This window comes from Numenius arquata, unplaced genomic scaffold (genome assembly GCF_964106895.1).
Source record: "Numenius arquata unplaced genomic scaffold, bNumArq3.hap1.1 HAP1_SCAFFOLD_49, whole genome shotgun sequence".
NCBI classification, from domain to species: Eukaryota; Metazoa; Chordata; class Aves; order Charadriiformes; family Scolopacidae; genus Numenius; species Numenius arquata.
In genome coordinates, this window is record NW_027415198.1 from 460,758 (window position 1) to 480,416 (window position 19,659).

Consider the following 19,659-nt stretch of genomic DNA (forward strand, 5'->3'; position numbering starts at 1 on the left):
ATATTCATTCAGGTGGGCTGGGTTATTATAATTGATTCTAAGAAAAGGCGTTACTATTCTAATTATTTCTAGGAACTCATTATCATAAGTCTCCTCCCCTTGCCGCATGCATACTGTCGCCTGGTGGTCGTGGGCCGGGGTCTTCTGCAGGAAGGCTCGCAGTCTTCTTCACCGTGTACCTTTACCTTTGTCCTAGAATGCTGGGTTGGCTGACCCCCAAACCGCAAAACTGGTCCCGACCAGATGGACACTTTACCCAGACAGTTAGGTTCCTCTTTAGCATGCAGGCTGTTCCCGCTATCTTATACACAAGGCCATTTCTTTATCTTGGAATGCTGGGCTCCGAGCTCTGTTCTTTGCCAGGCTGTACTAAATCCACACTAACAACCTTTAACCATTCATTCTGAATCAGTGGATACTATCAATGTTCTCCCAGAGGTCAATTTCCTGCTTTCCTCCACCAGTAAGGCTGTTGCCGCCACCGCTTGCACGCAGGTTGGCCGCCCTCATGACACTGGATCTAATGCTTTGGATAAATAGGCTACTGGTTGTTTCTGCCCTCCCCAGGCTTGAGCTAACGCTCCGTAGGCTATCCCACCCTCCACATTTACATAGAGGTGAAATGGCTTTTCTAGGGAGGGAAGAGACAATACAGGTGCCTGTATTAGTTTTTGCTTCAATTCTTCAAACCGCTGTCGCTCCTCTGGTGTCCACTCAGGATTTTCTGTCTCTTCTTGCAATTTTTCATATAAGAATTTAATATGTTGGCTAAAATTATCAATCCATAGTCTGCAGTATCTAAGAAGGCCCAGAAACTTTCTTATTTCTTTTTGCTTCTTGGAGTTGGGGTTGCCACAATGCTAGAAATTCATTCTGGGTTTATTCTCCTTTTCCCTTCGCTGATCAAATGCCCGAAGTGCTACACTTCCCTCTGTACAAATTGCAACTTAGCTTCTGAGACTCAAAGTCCTTTTTCTGCCAAGAAGTTTAGTAATTTTATGGTGGCAGATCGAACTTCCACCTCCTCTTCCCCAGATATTAATAAATATGGGTTTATGAAAGGGAGGTCCTGTTTAACCAACTTGATCTCTTTCTATGACCATGGGACCCGCCTTCTCCATGCAGGGAAGGCTGTGGACGTTGTCTACCTGGACTTTGGTAAGGCCTTTGACACCGTCCCCCACAGCGTTCTCCTGGAGAAGCTGGCGAATCATGGCATAGACAAGTGTCCTCTTCACTGGGTAAAAACCTGGCTGGATGGCCGTGACCAGAGAGTTGTGATTAATGGGGTGAAATCCAGTTGGCAGCCGGTCACCAGTGGTGTCCCTCAGGGCTCAGTTTTGGGGCCAGTCTTGTTTAATATCTTTATTGATAATCTGGATAAGGAGATTGAGTGCATCCTCAGTAACCAGGTGGGAGTGTTGATCTGCTTGAGGGTCGGCAGGCTCTACAGAGGGACCTGGACAGGTTGGATCAATGGGCCAAGGCCAATGGGATGAGGTTTAATAAGGCCAAGTGCCGGGTTCTGCATTTTGGTCACAACAACCCCAGGCAACGCTACAAGCTCAGGGAAGAGTGGCTGGAAAGCTGCCCAGCAGAAAAGGGCCTGGGGGTGTTGGTGGACAGCCGGCTTAACATGAGCCAGCGGTGTGCCCAGGTGGCCAAGAAGACCAACGGCATCCTGGCCTGTATCAGGAACAGCGTGGCCAGCAGGAGCAGGGCAGTGATGGTGCCTCTGTACTGGGCACTGGTGAGGCCTCACCTCGAGGGCTGTGTTCAGTTCTGGGCCCCTCACTCCAGGAAGAACATTGAGCTGCTGGAGCGTGTCCAGAGGAGAGCCACCAAGCTGGTGAGGGGTCTGGAGAACAAGTCATACGAGGAGAGGCTGAGGGAACTGGGCATGTTTAGTTTGGAGAAGAGGAGGCTGAGGGGAGACCTCATTGCCTTCTACAACTCCCTGAAAGGAGGGTGTAGAGAGGTGGCTGTTGGCCTCTTCTCCCAAGGGAATAATGACAGGACCAGAGGGAATGGTCTGAAGTTGGGGCAGGGGAGGTTTAGATTAGATATTAGGAAGAAATACTTTACTGAGAGAGTGGTCAGGCCCTGGAACGGCCTGCCCAGGGAGGTGGTGGAGTCACCATCCCTGGAGGTATTTAAGGAACATGTAGACATGGCACTTCAGGGCATGCTCTAGTGCCCGAGATTGTTGGTTTCTGTCTGTTTGTGGGTGGTGTGTGGTGTGTGGTTGTGGGTGTTTGTTTTGGTTTGGTTTTGGTGTTTGGTGTTCTGGGATTTTTTTTTTTTTTTTTTTGTTGTTGGTTGGACTCGATGATCTCAAAGGTCCCATCCAACCAAAAATATTCTGTGATTCTGTGAAATCATCTACATTCTGAAGCAGCTTGATCTCTGGAGAAAAGGAAATTTCCTCAAGAATTTGTTCCAATACCTGCCCAAAAAGGTTGGGTGATTCAGTAAACCCCTGTGGTAATACAGTCCACCGAAATTGCTGCTTCCTCCCTGTTACTAGGTCCTCCCATTCAAAGGCAAACATGTCTTGACTTTCTGCTGCCAGAGGGCAGGTCCGAAAAGCATCTTTAAGGTCTACTACACTGAACCACTTGTGTTCACGAGGTATTTTGCTTAACAATGTATAAGGGTTGGGTAAAACTGGATAATGCATCTGAACAATTGTGTTTAGTTCCCTCAAATCTTGCACTAGTCTCCAACCCCCATCTGACTTCCGGACGGGTAAAATAGGTGTATTATAAGAAGAGATGCGTGGCTCCAAAAGACCATCTTTCAACAATCCCTCAATCACAGGTTGAAGCCCCTTCCTCCCCTCCAGGGATAAAGAGTATTGCTTCACACGCACAGGTTGACTCTGCTTCTTTAATTCTACTTTTAGAGGGGGTATGTCCAATCCTCCCCGATTTCCTTCCGCCACCCAGACTACTGGATTAATCGCTTGCCTCTGTGATGCTCCCCTTACAGCGCTCCCCTCATGAAGAGCATTTTAAAAGATACCTTGCGGAGTCTGAGTGCTTTTCTTACTGGGATCATCACAGACCAGCACCTCCTGGTTATAACCACTCTTTCAACAACCTTGGATGCCAACACTCAGGTCCCATGGACTGGTAAGGGTGTAGTTTGCTCAGGTAGCCCCTGGCTTGGTCCCCGTCCACTGCTCGTTCTTCTCCTCCAGAGTCCTGCCTCAAAGCAGAAAGGGCTGGGAGACCTCGCTGGTGGCAACTCGGGGAAAGAGGACATAGAGTATCTCAGATCTATCTACACCGTCTCCTACTAAATTCAGCAGTGGCCCCATGTTATCTCTTCTTCTGCTTTAACTGTTCCTGAATTACCAAAAGCTCATCTTGGTGCCCTGGAATTCCTTTTCAAGTTTCAACTGAGTTTTGATAGGGGCCATTGCTGAGCCAGGAGAATGCTGTCCTTGAGGACAAGATGTATCCAGGCACACAGTGAAAACTGGTCTTTTCATTGATTGTATCATCAAGGGAGTGAGTAAAGATCCCTGTGTGACGTGTTTCATGTCCATGAAGAAGAGAGAGGGGACAGACCTTGCCTCTCTGATGCCACCTGATGACTGGCGCCTCTGACAGAAGGCATCAGTCGAGGGAACAGGCGCCCAATCGCACTCTCTGCGATGCCGTCTGGGGCATCTGTGACACATCCACCCTGAATGGGAACTGCTTCCCTGCAGGTCCCGTGTGCTCCAGGCCAGCCTTGGAATCTCATGTTACTCTGTGGCCCTGGATTTGAACATTGCATTGAGTAGCTGCCCTGAATTCTGTCCGGCCACGGGGAGCTGAACCTGGGACAAATGCCCCTGTAGTCACTTGAGCTCTGGTAAATTCAGCTGATGGAAAAGAGAGAGGCCTTGCTCTCCCTATGGCACAGGACTGCAGTCGTTCAAATGAATACCTCTAAAAACTGACATGAACATAGTGAGTAGATAAAATATTCTCTTGGCCTTTTTGGGGGGAATCAGTTGCCATTTCAGTTGGCCAAAGGATTTCCCACCAGGCTCATATGTGATCCCTGAGATGTTGCCCTGTCTCTAAGAACTGCCCCATTAGAGCTTGCAGTTCCCTGCTCATATCTTTGACCACCCCTGACACCTTCAATGTCGCCAGGCGTTGTGTCTGAACAGCCCAATCCTGCCTTCCATCGCCATGGATGAACGTGGGAGCTGGAGACAAGGAGCTCACATGCAGGAGCCTATTGTTGTGCACACCTGAACCCCTGAGGCAAGAGGAATCCCACCTCCAGTGGGTTTGTGGCAAGCATAGGAGGGAGGAGAGTCTCCTTCAAACGCCAGCAACAGAAACACAGGATGAGATGTTCCATGGACTCAGCTGAATCCCTTCCCTCAGCAGGGGTAACGGAGATCCCTGCCTGTCGCTGTCTGGATGTCCTGTCTTACTATATAATAATACCAAAAATAGTGACATTTAGAAGTAACTTTGAGAGGAGAATTTTCAGTTCTGGAAAGAAGTGTCTCTATCCAGCTGAGGGAGGGAACACCAGGGATGACTTCAGCCTGTTTCACAGCAGGTTCCCCTGGAGCCCCAGGGACACCTCCAGGGAGCCCAGAGGGGCCAGAGAAAGTGCTGCCTTGGGCTGTTGCTCTGCTGCTGAGCTGGGCCAGGCTCCTGGGATGGAGGGAGCTCCTGGCCATGGGGCAGCGCGGCAGAGAGACAGCTCTGCCCAGGAGCAGCTCCTCTGCCAAGCGCAGCAGGGCTGGGGGCTCTCCCAGGATATCTCAAGGAGATGAGACAGGCAGAGAGAGAGCTTAAAGGTGGTCAGGACTGGGAGGATGACTGAGAGCGCACTGGAGGAGAAATCTTCACAGCCCTTGACAGGGTAAGTCTCTGGCTGCAGGGCAATGCAGCTGCGGTTCCTGGAATCATCTCCTAAAGCTGGCACATCCCACAGCCTATGGCATCTATGAGGAGGTCTCTCACAGTTTCTTCAGAGTAGAGAAAAGGACTTGCTTTGGAGCCCAGCTTACCTAAGGCTCTTTCAAAGGGACAGGGCACATCAGCTGCCTTCTCCCAGGGATGGCTTCACACCTGGAGCGTGAAGCCAGGTGTTCACCAGGGGTGCCCAGGGCTGTCCTTCAGAACAGGGTCCCTGTGTCCCAGGGAACTGTGTGCTGGGGCAGGGACTCTGCCGCCAGCCAGGGTCAGCTCTCAGCCTGCCCGGGGAGCAGGATAAATGTTTAAGGAGTTCTCAAGTTGGAAGAAGTCACTGGGACTCCTGAGCTGTAACTTTGAAAGATCAGTAGGTCTGCCAGGAAGCTCTTAGGGTGCCTTCAGCCACTCCTCTGCCCATGGAGAGCACCAGCATCACCTCTGCTGGACCATCAGGGTTGCTCTGACCTGCCCTTTTGCACCTGTGAACAGGAACATGAACCCAGTCCCTGCCCTGCAAACAGGCAGGTGTCTGTAGGGCCAAGGTGAGTGCACAGAGGTTGGGATGGGCTGTGTGAGTGCTGACAGGATAAGACACGGCACAGGGAAACACCTCCAAAGAGGAAAATGTCCAGGCAGCAGAGACATGATCAGGGAATGAGAGGAAACTAAAACCAGTAATGCTGTGGGAAGGAGGGCAATGTTGATGTCTGGGAGGTGGCATGAACGGCTGGGCGAGGGTAGCATTTTCCTGAGTGCCCGGCTGTCTCTCCACTTGCCTCCCTCAACCAGAACCTCACTGCATTTTTCCTTGTTTCTCTACTTGTCTGTGATATTGTTGTTGTCTTGTTCTCTCAGTCAGGCTCTCTGGGGATGGGAGCTGCAGCAGCCAAGTCAGGCACGGCTCTTGTCATTCCTCCCAGGCAGGTGTGTCCATGGGAATGAAGTGCCCAAGCTCTCCTCTGACCTGTGGGGCTGTGGGCAAAGGAGTCTGTGTGGCTGGGGAATGAGCTGAGCCTCCCTTACTGAGATATCTTCAACAGGACACGTGGGTATCTCCTTGGCATGTCCTTCCAAGCTCTGAGCTGCCCTCCCGGATGCAAATCTTTCCTACAGCATCTTTGTGTTCTCTCAGTGCCCCACGGAGAAGCACAGAGATGCTACAATGGAGGAAATGCTGCTGGGTTTGTGAAATCAACTCTGTGCGTCCTTGGTGAGAAGTGGGGTGCCGAGCCCTTGCTCAGATACCTTAAGAAAGGGTAAGACATTTAGTGATCGCTCTGCTCTCAGCAGAAAAGAAGCCAATTTTCAAGGGAGGAGAGCGTGATTGCCCTCTAATACCCAAAGGTGCAAGTGCAGGAGAGTTGGGAACAAGCCCGTCCAGCCCCCCCTGAGCTTGCCCTAAGCCACAGCGAATCCTTTTGCCTCTTAGGTCTTACAGTTGCTAACTCTGAGCGCAGGAGAAATGTGGGGGATTTCTGGCTTTGGAGAACCAGTCATGGTGTGTGGGTAGGAAGAAAATTCCCTGAACTCAGTTCTACCACCCACGTTGTTTCAAACTGGAAGTGCAGATGCTAACAAGCCCTTCTGCATTAGGAATGGTTTAGTCTCACAAATTCCAAATATCCTCCCGAGCCCCTCTGCCACATTCCAACGTACCCACTGCAGCAGGGCAGGGATGACTCCTGAAGCGGCCAAATGCAGAGGCCTGGCTGTTCACAGCACTGGCAGCCAGCACAAAATGAAGCTCAAGTCAGGGATCTGAAAGAAGGTTGCAGAGGGACAGTCTACAGGAAATGGCGTAGCTTTTCCTCAAACAAGCCTGTCCTAACTTGTTGCTTTCTTTTCCTCCAAGAACAGTGCCCCATGCCCAGAGGAAGCAGATGCCCAACAGCAGCTCCATCACCCAGTTCCTCCTCCTGGCATTCACAGACACACGGGAGCTGCAGCTCTTGCACTTCGGGCTCTTCCTGGGCATCTACCTGGCTGCCCTCCTGGGAAACTCACTCATCATCACCACCATCGCCTGTGACCACCACCTCCACACCCCCATGTACTTCTTCCTCCTCAACCTCTCTGTCATTGACCTGGGATCCATCTCTACCACTGTCCCCAAAGCCATGGCCAATCCCTGTTTGACACCAGGGCCATCACCTACTGGGGATGTGCTTCACAAGTCTTCTCTTTGGTCTTCTTCACTGGTGCAGAGTACTCCCTTCTCACAGTCATGTCCTATGACCGCTACGTTGCCATCTGCCAACCCCTGCACTACGGGACCCTCCTGGGCAGCAGAGCTTGTGTCCACATGGCAGCAGCTGCCTGGGGCAGTGGGTTTCTCAGTGCTCTCCTGCACACGGCCAATACATTTTCCCTACCCCTCTGCCAGGGCAATGTCCTGGACCAGTTCTTCTGTGAAATGCCCCAGATCCTCAAGCTCTCCTGCTCACACTCCTACCTCAGGGAAGTTGGGCTTCTTGTGGTCAGTGTCTGTTTAGGCTTTGGGTGTTTTGTGTTCATTGTGGTGTCCTATGTGCAGATCTTCAGGGCCGTGCTGAGGATCCCCTCTGAGCAGGGGCGGCACAAAGCCTTTTCCACGTGCCTCCCTCACCTGGCCGTGGTCTCCCTGTTTCTCAGCACTGCAGTGTTTGCCCACCTGAAGCCCCCCTCCATCTCCTCCCCATCCCTGAACCTGTGTGTGTCATTTCAGTACTCAGTGGTGGCTCCAGTACTGAACCCCCTCATCTACAGCATGAGGAACCAGGAGCTCAAGGATGCCATCAAAAAAGTGATTCCATGGACATTTTTGAACAATGAAAAAATTATTCCCTCCCTCCACACTTGAGTCCCAAGTAATCTGATTCCACTGGTTTTGGCTTTCTCTTGTATTGTGTTTTTGTGTCTGGTCTTGTGGGATTCTTGATTTTTTTTTTTAATTTTTTTTTTGAGTAGGGGTGTGTCTTGTCTTTTTTGGGGTTTGTTTTTGTTTTTTTATTATTATTATTTTATTTGTTTGTTTCTTTGCTTTTTCCTTGTATTTTTGTTTTTTTTTTTTTTTTTAAGATATCATTATTGTTTTCATTTTTGCTGTTGTTATTTATGGTTCTTATGTTCCTTGACAAGTGTTTGGTTTTCTTTCACTTCATCCAAGGCATGTGCCTATTTTGTGTCACTCCTGCCCTTATAAAAGTGTGTTAACACTTGCTCAGAGCTGGCCTCTTCATCGCATCTCTGTAATAAAACGGGATCCCTCCAGCGCAGCGCTTTCAGGCTGGGCTCCTTCTCCAGAAAGGCCTGAGGAACCACACCCCTGAAGTTCCTCTTCCTCTGTGTCGTAGGGAGTAAAAAGCTCAGTGTCTTTTTGTGACCTTTTAGAGACATAGGACTGGATTTATGAGCCAGCGCCTGGTGACAGGGAAGACGGGGAGTGTAACTGAGGGAAGTTCCCAGGACTTTCCCCCAGGTGACATTAAAGACTCCAGTCCTCTAGGAGGGGAATCTGGAGCTGTCTGGAGAGCACGGTGGTTCTCCAGGGACAGCATGTATCTGGGGTTTTTGTAGATGGATGGAAGAGGTCTGCAAAGATGGGGTTTGGGGCCGAAAGTACAGGCCACGCGCCAACCTCCTTTGGCCCTCTCCGGTTCCTCCCCACCTCTCCCGAGCAGGAATTCCCACAGAGGGACACCTGGACTGAAGCTCCATTGTGTCGGCTGTTAATGTTTGCCTACAGACGGCTCACCCGGCTTGTCGTGGTTCATCACCACACGATCACAGCATGGGAAGTCACAGGGCAGTGCAGACAGGAACAGGAGTTACTAGTTTTATACTGACCAACATTGGAATCTGCACAACAACCATCTCAGAAACACTGTATGGGGTCACAAAGCCAGAAAGCCAGAGCTGGTGGGAAAGAGGAGAATTGGGCTCTTTGTAGAGGAACGTAGGAGAACGATGAAAGAGAAAATGCTGGGAGTGGGAACGAGGGAAAAGGACAAGCAAAGATTCAGCTCAGGATATGAGGAGGCCCGTTTGGGGTTACCAGCCCAGCAGCCTTGGGTCAATGAGTTTTGCGGGCCAAAAAAGCCACAGCTGAGTGGACCAGACTTAGGCCTGCTGACTTCTCTGTTCATGGGGAACCTGCATGCTCTCCCTGTCACCATCAAGGGAAGAGCTGTGGTGGAAGGAAAAGCACAATCACTCATCTTGGAAGGGACCTCAGGTCTCCAGGCCAAGCAAACTACTGTCAGTGGAGAAAGGGAAATGGGGGTTGGGCTGTTTGCGTGCTGGGCTGTGTCAGCTTTAGATGTGTATCTCTATAGACCCAGAGACAGTATGGATCCCCCCAGGAGCTGCTCTTAGACCCTCCATGTACCTGCGAGCTGGCATCTCACATTGTATACTGATTTATCCTCCTTGAGGAAGCAAAGGAAAGGACACCAGCTCACCACAAGGAGCAGAAGAGCAGCCCTGCCCTGGAAATAAGGACTGTGCCTCCCAGAATCTTAGTTAGTTGTCCATGACGGACAAAGGATACTGCTGGAGAACCAAGGGAACACCAGCTTCCCGGTTCCTCTCACACAGCTTTGAAACACTCCCAGCATCTGCCATCGCAGATAAATAACTATCGCAGGACCAACTCCAGGGACATCTGTTATAGACAGACCCACAGGGAGAATGCTGATGGACGTTAACACTGCAGAAATATAGTTGCTCTCTGAAGTTTCACTATGATTAGTAATCGGCAGTGTGTCCCTTAAATAGTCATTAGTCAAATCCTGTTGTACCTGAATGCTTGAAATAAGAAGAAAAGAAATAGCAAAGAAATAAAAGCAGGATTAATGCAACTTATCCAAACTTCATGACTCCCAGCTCCACTGAGATATGAAATGGAGATGTGAAATGTCCTGATAGAAACATGTTCTCGATGTAACGTGTCTGTTAAGTAGTCATTAATCAAATTCTGTTGTACCTGAATGCTTGAATGGTGTAAGAACCCCATGTGAAACCACATTTGGGGTACCCCAATTTAGCTGGGACACCTCAAGCGCATGAATAAATATTTCTGCTTTGTAATTCTGTACTCGGTGTCTCAGCCTCTCTCCTCGGTCAGCGCAGGCCAGTTGCAAATTTTCCTAACGGCAATGACTGATTGCCACCTCTGCAGCAAGGAAAGCTCTGTCCCTTCTCTACGCAGTAGATGTCCAGGAACACAAGGCACATCACACCGGGGCCTCCACTCACATCCCCATATGAAATATGAAATGGAGATGTGAAATGTCCTGAGAGAAACATGTCCTCAAAACAGAGTTTGTCCATTCAGTGTGTTGGGAGGAAATGTGTTTATGCAAATGGCTGCATAAATCTATATGTACATAGGGGCAGAGAAAGTGTCATCACCTTGCTGGTCCATGTCCCATGAAAAACAATCATGAGAATTTGCAGACCAGTGTCAAAGACTTCTTACGCTCCTGTTACACCAAGGCCTTTTCGGCATATGTTGCAACTTCTGCCTGACATCTTCCATCAGGGGTTGATTCGATTGCCCACACCGGGCGGTGGCTTCTTCCTCCAGGATGCATGGGAGACGCTGAAGCTTCCACTTGGGACTGGGAAATGTAAGCCAGGAGCTACAGGAACCTCTCTGGAGCAGGCGCTGGGTGATTGGCAGGGTAAGTCAAGGCGTCTCGGTTGAGACAACTGATTTCTCTCCTTTGGCTCAAAAGGGAAGCCTGGGCAATTGCACCCCAGGTGTCCAATGTTAAAGGAGATCACTCTCATCCCTGCCTTCACCTACACCGGAGGCACATGTAACTCACCCTGCAGGGAATGAAAAATGAGTGGGTGTAGATGCTGCAGAGTCTGCCTGACGGTGCTCCAGTAACCAGAGGCACAGGGCTTAGTGCAGATTTGGCTGTTCAAAGGAGAGCATTTAATTCACCTTGTCTCTTTGCTGCCCTCTGTGAATCGAGGGAGCTCGTGACTTCAGTCTGTGTCTCACTGTGTGCAAAGAACGGAAATGGACAATCAAACAAAGTGCGGGGCAGGGAGTGTTTTGGGAGATGCTGGGATCTCTGCTTGACACAAAACTGTGTTTCCTCTTGGTCTAAGTCTATCCAGTGTTGGAAGTGGGTCTGAGTGGAGGTAAAGTGGACTTAATGTACGGCTGAAGAATGTCCTTTGTCCTTTACTGAACTCTGCCTTCCTTTGTTTTTCTTTGTGAACAATCAAAAACATCCCTCTGTGTCTGGGTGCAGCTTGCTCTCCAAGTAAAGCAGGTGGGAATTGGTGCCAATGAGCTGAAACGTGCAGCTACAGACCTTACTGAGAAAACGAGTGCCCGTGGAGAGTCTGACATAAAGGGTCTTGACTTGCATATTCAAACTGCATCGGGAGACATTCAGGATCAATATTGACTGGAGATTGCTGATATCACCCCAGGTGTAAGAAAAAAAATAGATAAAATATTAAAGAGAAGAAATAGTTTCTTATTTTTTAGTATTGTGATACTGTCACTTCTGAAATCCCGATCACTAACTGCGTAAGAACCGAGGGATTCCTGAAAACTGCCCAGAGGCTTGGCTTGTTAGGGCGTTTTGCATGTTAATGAGCCAAGTTCCTGAACTGCAGATCCTGAAAGACTGAACAAGCATCTGGAGAAGTAACAGTGGGCAGCAAACCTCCAAGTTCCTGAGGGTGTCAGCAGGCCCCACCGAGGGCCATCACCAGAGAGATCCTGGAGGGAAGGAGCAGGCAAATTGCCATCCCTGGGGACTGGTGAAGCAGAAAGGCAGAAGCACTGGTTACAGGTAGAAAACCACACGTGGGGATGGCTCTGAAAACCTTGGATGCATTTAGTTGATCAAGAGAGCAAAGCCCTGACCCCTGTCCCCTGGGAAAGGGGATTCTTCCCTCATGGGAGTCTCAGGGCTTTTCCTGGGGCAGGGAGAGGTGGGGCTGTGCAAAGCGGGGTGCAGGACAGCAGTGGGACACGCCCCAGCCTCTGTGGAGGTGAGGAGGTAAGGACGCACTGGGGACTTAAGGAACTGCTGTCCTCTTGTGGGCCTCAGGGGCAGAGACAGCAGCCATAGCCAAGAGGACAAGGATTTCAGTTCTGTTGATGATGTTGCTCTTGGTTCTGACCCCACCAAGGCCCTTGGTTGTCCCCACCACAGGCTGTCCTCCACTGTCCTGGGACTGTGCCTGCTTCCTTGCAGACTTCAACTCCCCCCCTGGTTCCTCACATCACTCTGACCCAGGGTCTCCCACGCTTTACTGGTGTCTCCCTGTCCTCACTGGCTGTGTCTTCAAACACAAAGATTTCTGAGTAATTGCCAGTGCCTGTGAGGTTTCCACAACTGATCCAGCTTCTTCCAAGGCCCTGCTAATGCTCCCCCAGCTCCCAAGATGTCCTGGCCTCCAGACTTGCTTGAATCCTCACTCCATATCCCAGCACGGAACGGCACACGTACCTTCTGCTGCCGCCTCAAATTGAAGAATCAACCTGCTTCAATTCAACATGACCCCACCTCACCCATGGTATTTCAGATCTTTTCCTACCTCTAACACACCTATTGCTACCCATACATCGCTCTCTCTGCACTCCCCTGTGGTGCACAAACCCTTCCCTCTTCCCCAGCAGTGCTGGGCAGTCTTCAGGAACCACCTTTTCGAAGCAGAGGAGCCAGCAATTCCACTCTGCCGTAACTCCAGCAAGCTGGGCAGGAGACCAGCTTGGCTGAAGAGGGAACGCCTCGTGAAGTTCAGGAGGAAAAGAAATGCTTCAGTCTCTGGAAGCAAGGTCAGGCTTCGCAGGAAGATTACAGAGATGTGGTTCGTATATGCAGGGAGAAGGCAGGAAAGGTCAAAGCTCAATTAGAGTTGAAACTGGCCAGTGTTGTCTCAGAAAACAAGAAGGGCTTTTTAAAGTATGCTAATAGCAAGGGGAGGTCAAAAGAAAGCATTGGACCAATACTTGTTGAAGATGGTCATCTGACTAATAGGGATGAAGAGAAAGCAGAGGCATGCCATGCTTTTTTGGCCTCAGGCTTTAATAATGCAGCTAGAGCTTGGGCTGCCCGCTCCCCTGAGTCGGAGGAGCTCGGCTGTGGGAACAGAGACTGTCCATTTGTGGACACTGAAATCATGAGGCACCAACTGGATCAGATTAATGTTCACAAGTCCACGGGGCCTGATGGGATTCACCCCAGAGCACTGAAGGAGCTGGTGAATGTGATGGCAGCACTCCTGTCAATCACCTACCAAATGTTTTGGGAGTCAGGAGAGGTCCCCCTGGACTGGGACGTAGCCATTGCTATTCCAATTTACCCAGAGGGTGTGAGGGAAGACCCAGGGAACTACAGACCTGTTAGCCTAAGCTCAGTTCCTGGAAAAATTTATGGAGAAGGTTATACTGGGTCCTATTGAAAGGCACTTAAAGAACAGTCAATATGGGTTCACAAAGGGAAAGTCCTGCCTAACTGATTTGATATCCTTCTATGATAAGGTCACCCGCCCACTGGATGAAGGGAAAGCAGTGGATGTAGATTTTCTGGATTTTAGTAAGGCTTTTGATACTGTCCCTCACAGCATCCTTCTAGACGAGCTTCTGGGTTCACGGTGCACTGGGTGAAGAAGCGGCTGAAGGGCAAAGCTCAAAGGGTTGCAGTGAGTAGGGCTACCAGTGGTGCTCCTCAGGGTTCAATTCTAGGGCCGGTTCTATCCAATACGTTTATCAGCGATCTGGACGCAGGAGTTGAATGCACCGTGAGCAAGTCTGCTGATGATCCCAAACTGGGCGTTGCTATTGACCCTCTTGTGGGACAAGATGCCTTGCAGAGAGATCTAGAGAGATTGGAGCACTGGCCGATGATTGATGTGATGAAATTTAACACGTCCAAATGCCAGATCCTTCACCTAGGACGGAGTATTGCCGGGCACAAGTATAAATTGGGAGAGGAGTGGCTGGAGAGCTGCCCTGCAGAAAGGGATCAGGGGTGCTGGTTGGCAGCAGGAGTCCCTGGGAGTCAGCAGGGAGCCCTGGAAGCCAAGAGGGCAAACCACACGCTGAGGGGCATCAAAGACAGTAGAACCAGCCGGTCGAGAGAGGGGATTATCCCACTGCATTCAGTGTTGGTGTGGCCTCACCTTGAATAGTGTGTGCTGTTCAAGGCCCCACCATTTAAGAAGGGTGTGAAGGTCTTTGAAAGCGTCCAGAGGAGGGCATTAAAGCTGGTGAAAGGGCTGGAAGGCACGATGAGGATCGGCTGAGGACTGTGGGCTTGTCTAGTTTGGGCAAAAGGAGGCAGAAGGATGACCTCCTTGTTCTCTACAGTCCCTTGAGGTGGGGAAGTGGAGAGGGAGGTGCTGGTCTCTTCTCCCTGGGAACCAGGGATAGGATGCGTGGGAATGGTTCAAAGCTGGAGCAGGGGAGGTTTAGAGTGGACATCCAGAAGCTTTCCTTTACCGAGAGGGTGGTCAAACACTGGAACAGGCTTCCCAGAGAGGTGGTTGATGCCCCAAGCCTGGCAGTGATTAAGAGGCATTTGGAAATGCCTTTAAATACACGCTTTAACTTTTGACCAGCCCTGAGTTGGCCGGGCAGTTGGACTAGATGATTGATGTAGGTCCTTCCAATTGAAATTATTCTATTCTATTCTATTCTATTCTATTCTATTCTATTCTATTCTATTCTATTCTATTCTATCTGATTCCCAAGTTGTCAGAACCCTTCGATCCTGCCCCACCACTTCATGTCTGAGCTTGCTCAAGTAACCCCTGACTTGCCCCACATCCACTGCTGGTTGTTCTCCTCCAGAGTCCTGCTTCAAGGAACACAGGCCTGGGAGACCTTATGGCTGAAGACAAAGAGGACAAAGAGGACCTCAGACACATCTGCACCTTCTCTGACAAAATTCAGCAGTAGCCACACCTGTAAAGAGGAAATGAAATGTCCCTGAGGAGAGCAAACCCTTCGGACCAGAGAGACGCAGGGCTGGACTGCACGGCCCTGGCAGGAGAGGGCTTTGCTGCCTGTGGTGTCTCTGAAGCCCTGGAGGGCCTGTGGTGCAGGTGAAGCTGATCTCCAGGAAGGACAAGGTGCTCTTGAAAATGTCCTTGGCTATGGACAACCTGTGATCCAACACTGTGAAAACCATTGCTCTGTTCCTTGATTGCATCATCAAAGGAATGACTAAAGGATGCGGGAGCAGCACTGCCAGCATCTACTGGATGGAGAAGGGACAGGACTTGACCCCCTGCGGTTGCTTTAATGAAAACCTTGAACGTGTCTGAGGTTCTCCTGGGGTCTGTGACGATGTGGCTGCTCTGAATGGGGACGGTGTTCCTGCAAGTCCTGTGCTGTCCCTGCTGGCTGCGTGCTGCTGTGCTGGAGAGCCCTGGCACCTCAGGCAGCACCACAGGATGGAGTCAACCTCCAAATTGAGCAGCTGCCCTGAGTTAGGTGAGGCCTTGGAGGGGTGTCTCTGAGAAACCTGCCCTCACTGCCCCTGGAGAGCTGGTAAATGCAGCTGGTGGAGAAGAGGGAGACTTAGCTCTCCTGATGGCAATGACTCCGTTCTCTCAGAGGAATAGCTCTATGGGCTGCCCTGGACACAATGAGCAGGATCAGCTTCATGGCCCTAAATGGGGACGTCTGCTGTCACTTCAGCTGGCCAAAGGCATGCTCCACCAGCCTCCAAGGGAGGAGGTGGTGAGGAGGAGGAGATGAGCCCAGGTGCTGCCCAGTCCTTCTGAGTGTTTCCATCAGTTATCTGCAAGTGTCTTGGACCACCTCTGGCACCTCAAATGCCACCTGTGGTTTGCATGGGTACAGGAGGTAGAGGAGATTCCTCCCTTTCACTGCCTGGGTGTCCTGTCTCACAGTGACCTCAAGAAGAGGTCATTCTTGGACCTAACTCTGTCTCTGAGAGGGGAAATGCCACTGCTGGAAAGAAGTGTCTCTCCCCAGCGGAAGGAACAAACATCATTAATGACTTCAGTTGGTTTCCGAGTCAGTTGCCCTGGAGCCCCAGGGACATCTGTGAGGGAGCCCAGAGGGGCCAGAGGAAGCGATGCCTTGGGCTGTTGCTCTGCTGCTGAGCTGGGCCGGGCTCCTGGGATGGAGGGAGCTCCTGGCCATGGGGCAGCGTGGCAGAGAGACAGCTCTGCCCAGGAGCAGCTCCTCTGCCAAGCGCAGCAGGGCTGAGGGCACTGCCTGCAGGCACCGAGGGGAGACAAGAGATGTGAGAGAGAGGTAAAGGCAGTCTGGGGTGGTGAGTGAGAGCTCACCAGGGGGAGAAATCTTCCCAGGCTTTGACACGGTAAGTCTCTGGCTGCAGGGCAATGCAGCTGAGTTCCTGGAAGTGTCTCCTAGACCTGGCACATGCCACGACCGATAGGACCTGTCAGGAAGGTTCTGCTGGGTTTTCTGGTGTGGAGGAGGAGGACATGCTTCAGAGAAGGCCTTGGGGCATCAGAGGCGTGAAGCCGGGTGCGCAAACAGGGCTGCCCAGGGCTGTCCATCAGAGCGGGGACCCTACACCCCAGGGCACTGTGTGCTGGGAAGGGATTCTGCTGCTGCCAGGGTCAGCTGTAGCCTGCCCGGGGAGTGTGGGGAGAAGCTGTGGGTGGAAGGAGTGACCACCACAACGGTAGGGTAGGGACGAGCAGGTGAGGGCACGGTGCCTCTGCTGTCAAGAGAGTGCTGCATGGGTCAGGGCTTCTCACAGGTTAGGCTCTTCCTCGTGACATTTCTAAGGGGACTTCTCAGGCAGCACATTCACTCAGCAGCATCTTCCCCTTTGCAGCCGCATCAGGTTTTGTGTGATCTGCTCTTTAGCCCCTGCACGCACAGAGATGCCCCTGGGAGGTGTTTGCAGGCAGAGGTGGGCGCCCAGCGGGTGGGATGGGGTTTGTGAGCACTGGCAGGAGTTGAGCTGGGGACAGGGAGACGGCTCCTGGCAGCAGAGACATGGGCAGGGAGTGAGAGGGAGCTGCTGCCAGAAAGGCTGGGGAAGGGGATGTGGGCACCTCCCTGCTGTCCCTGCAGCACAGACACCTTCCCCTGAGCAGCTCCTCCCTGGTCTCCTTTCCCAGCCCAGGCAGAGCCTCTGTCCTCAGGCCCATGGGGTCTTGGCTGCGCATCACCCCTGCAGCAGCCAGAGCCCAGGAAAGGGCAAACCCCTGATTTCCATCTTGTTTGTGTGTCCCTCCTCCCTTGGCCAGGAGCATTGTGGCATTTCACTGCCGTCCCCTCCTGCCTGTGCTGCCCTGGTTCTCACCATTGGCTTTCCTGAGTCAGTGCCGGGGGTGGGGGTCGGGGGCGGCAGATTCAGCTCCTGTTCAGACTCCCATCCTTTGGGTCCTGCTCTACAGACGTGTCTAGGGGAGAAACGTGCCCAAGTCTCCTCCAGGCCAGCTCAGGACATTCAGCTTTTTCCCTGGGGTGTCCTGTGGGGCTGCAGGGTGCCCTCCAGAAGGGCACAGCTCTCCCAGAGTATCTCTGTGCTGCCCAGGATGCCCATGGAGAAGACATCTGGGTGCTGAGGCCATGGAAATGCTGCTGGGCAGCGTTAGATGGGCTACTGCAGTGATCCCTCTGTGTCCCAGTCTGGGAGGGGAGAGATGAGAAAGGGCGAGGAGTCTGTGAATCTGCTCTTTGAACCTGGATTCCTCTGCTCCCTGCAGCGTCCTCTTTCTTTTTAGGGGGACATCGGAGCGTGACCCTCCTCCAGGTCCAAGCTGCCAACACAGGGCAGCTGAGAACAGGACTGATGGGCAGAGCAGCTCTCCTCTCTCTGCACTAAGGGACAGTCCCTTTGCTGCTCGGGACCCACAGGATTTCCCTTGGAGTGCATTAGAAATGTGAGGGATTTCAAGCATCCAAACCCACTCCTAAACGTGGCAGGTGAATCTAGAACACATTAAACAAAACAAAATCCCCTCAGCTCAGTTCTGCAGCTGGGAAAATTGCAGAGAACAGAGACAAAAAGTTCTTTGATGTATCACAAGTACATTTAATTTGAGATCACCCTGCGGCACATCCAGAAGGACTCCTCAGTTTCCCATTCCAGAGTCCCTGCTCCCAATGGCACCCTCATCCAGCAAAAGCCAGGGCTCAAGTGAGGGAGCTGCAGAGAGGTCTTCCTGAAAAGAGAGAGCCTGAGTGGGGGGTTGCAATGAGACATGCAATCAGTTTTGCTCAGAGAAGTCAGGCTGAACTTTGTACTGCCTTTTCCTTCTCAACAGATAACCACAGCCAGTGGTAGCAAATGTCCAACAGCAGCTCCATCACCCAGTTCCTCCTCCTGGCATTCACAGACACACGGGAGCTGCAGCTCTTGCACTTCGGGCTCTTCCTGGGCATCTACCTGGCTGCCCTCCTGGGAAACACACTCATCATCACCGCCATCACCTGTGACCACCGCCTCCACACCCCCATGTACTTCTTCCTCCTCAACCTCTCCGTTCTTGACCTGGCATCCATCTCCACCACTGTCCCTAAATCCATGGCCAATTCCCTGTGGGATACCAGGGCCATCTCCTACTGGGGATGTGCTGCACAGCTATTTCTGTTTGTCTTCATGATTGCAGCAGAGTTTTATCTTCTCACTGTAATGGCCTACGACCGCTACGTTGCCATCTGCCAACCCCTGCACTACGGGACCCTCCTGGGCAGCAGAGCTTGTGTCCACATGGCAGCAGCTGCCTGGGGCAGTGGGTTTCTCAGTGCTCTCCTGCACACGGCCAATACATTTTCCCTACCCCTCTGCCAGGGCAATGTCCTGGACCAGTTCTTCTGTGAAATGCCCCAGATCCTCAAGCTCTCCTGCTCACACTCCTACCTCAGGGAAGTTGGGCTTCTTGTGGTCAGTGTCTGTTTAGGCTTTGGGTGTTTTGTGTTCATTGTGGTGTCCTATGTGCAGATCTTCAGGGCCGTGCTGAGGATCCCCTCTGAGCAGGGGCGGCACAAAGCCTTTTCCACATGCCTCCCTCACCTGGCCGTGGTCTCCCTTGTTATCACCGCTGGCACATTTGCCTACCTGAAGCCCCCCTCCATCTCCTCCTCACCCCTGGATCTGGTGGTGTCATTTCTGTACTCGGTGGTGCCTCCAGCTGTGAACCCCCTCATCTACAGCATGAGGAACCAGGAGCTCAAAGAAGCTTTGAAGAAACTCATTCAATGGGTTCACCTCCAGCAGCAGTAGAGCTGCCCATCTCTCCTCACAGACTCTTCTTAGCTTTTCTCAGGGTGGTTTGTGCTTCATTTGTTTTTCCTCTGTGATGATCATGTTCATACAGGAATGTCTGTATTTGCTCCACATCTCCAGAAGCATGATCCTACTGTGCTGAACAATACAGAGGCCTTTGGTAAATGTGCCATCACGGTGTCAGAGCTGGCTTCCTAAGGAGCATCTCTGTGATCAAAGGGCAGCTCTCCCAAGGGCAGCTCCTGAAGCCTGGGCTCTTCTTCCTGCTGAAGGCAGGAGCAGGCTCCAGGAACTGCACTCGCCATGGCTGCTGCTGAGCTTGGTTCTCGGAGGGTTTATGGGGAGAGGGCACTGGGAGACATTCTGGGGAGAGAGGGCTGGACCCAGGTCTCACTAATTTTAAGTATCTGTCCTGGGTTGGGTGTCAGAGGGCTAACTTGTCTTACAGTGCTGGGGAAAACTGCACTTTTAGAAGTCTCTAGTGTCTGAATTCATGAAAATATTTACTTTATAGCCAGCCAGAG

The 19,659-nt window shown here is 51.6% G+C and overlaps 2 protein-coding genes across 2 annotated transcripts; both read left to right on the forward strand.

Annotated features, from left to right (window-relative positions):
* Positions 1 to 7,158: 7,158 nt before the first annotated feature.
* LOC141478479 (olfactory receptor 14J1-like) lies at positions 7,159 to 7,773 on the forward strand. The gene has a single exon (XM_074167522.1). It carries the CDS (start codon positions 7,159 to 7,161, stop codon positions 7,771 to 7,773), a length of 615 nt encoding a protein of 204 aa, XP_074023623.1.
* A 10,423-nt stretch (positions 7,774 to 18,196) lies between these two features.
* On the forward strand, positions 18,197 to 19,132 carry LOC141478480 (olfactory receptor 14J1-like). Its single transcript, XM_074167523.1, has one exon. The coding sequence runs from the start codon at positions 18,197 to 18,199 to the stop codon at positions 19,130 to 19,132; it is 936 nt and encodes a 311-aa protein (XP_074023624.1).
* The last annotated feature ends 527 nt before the right edge of the window (positions 19,133 to 19,659 follow it).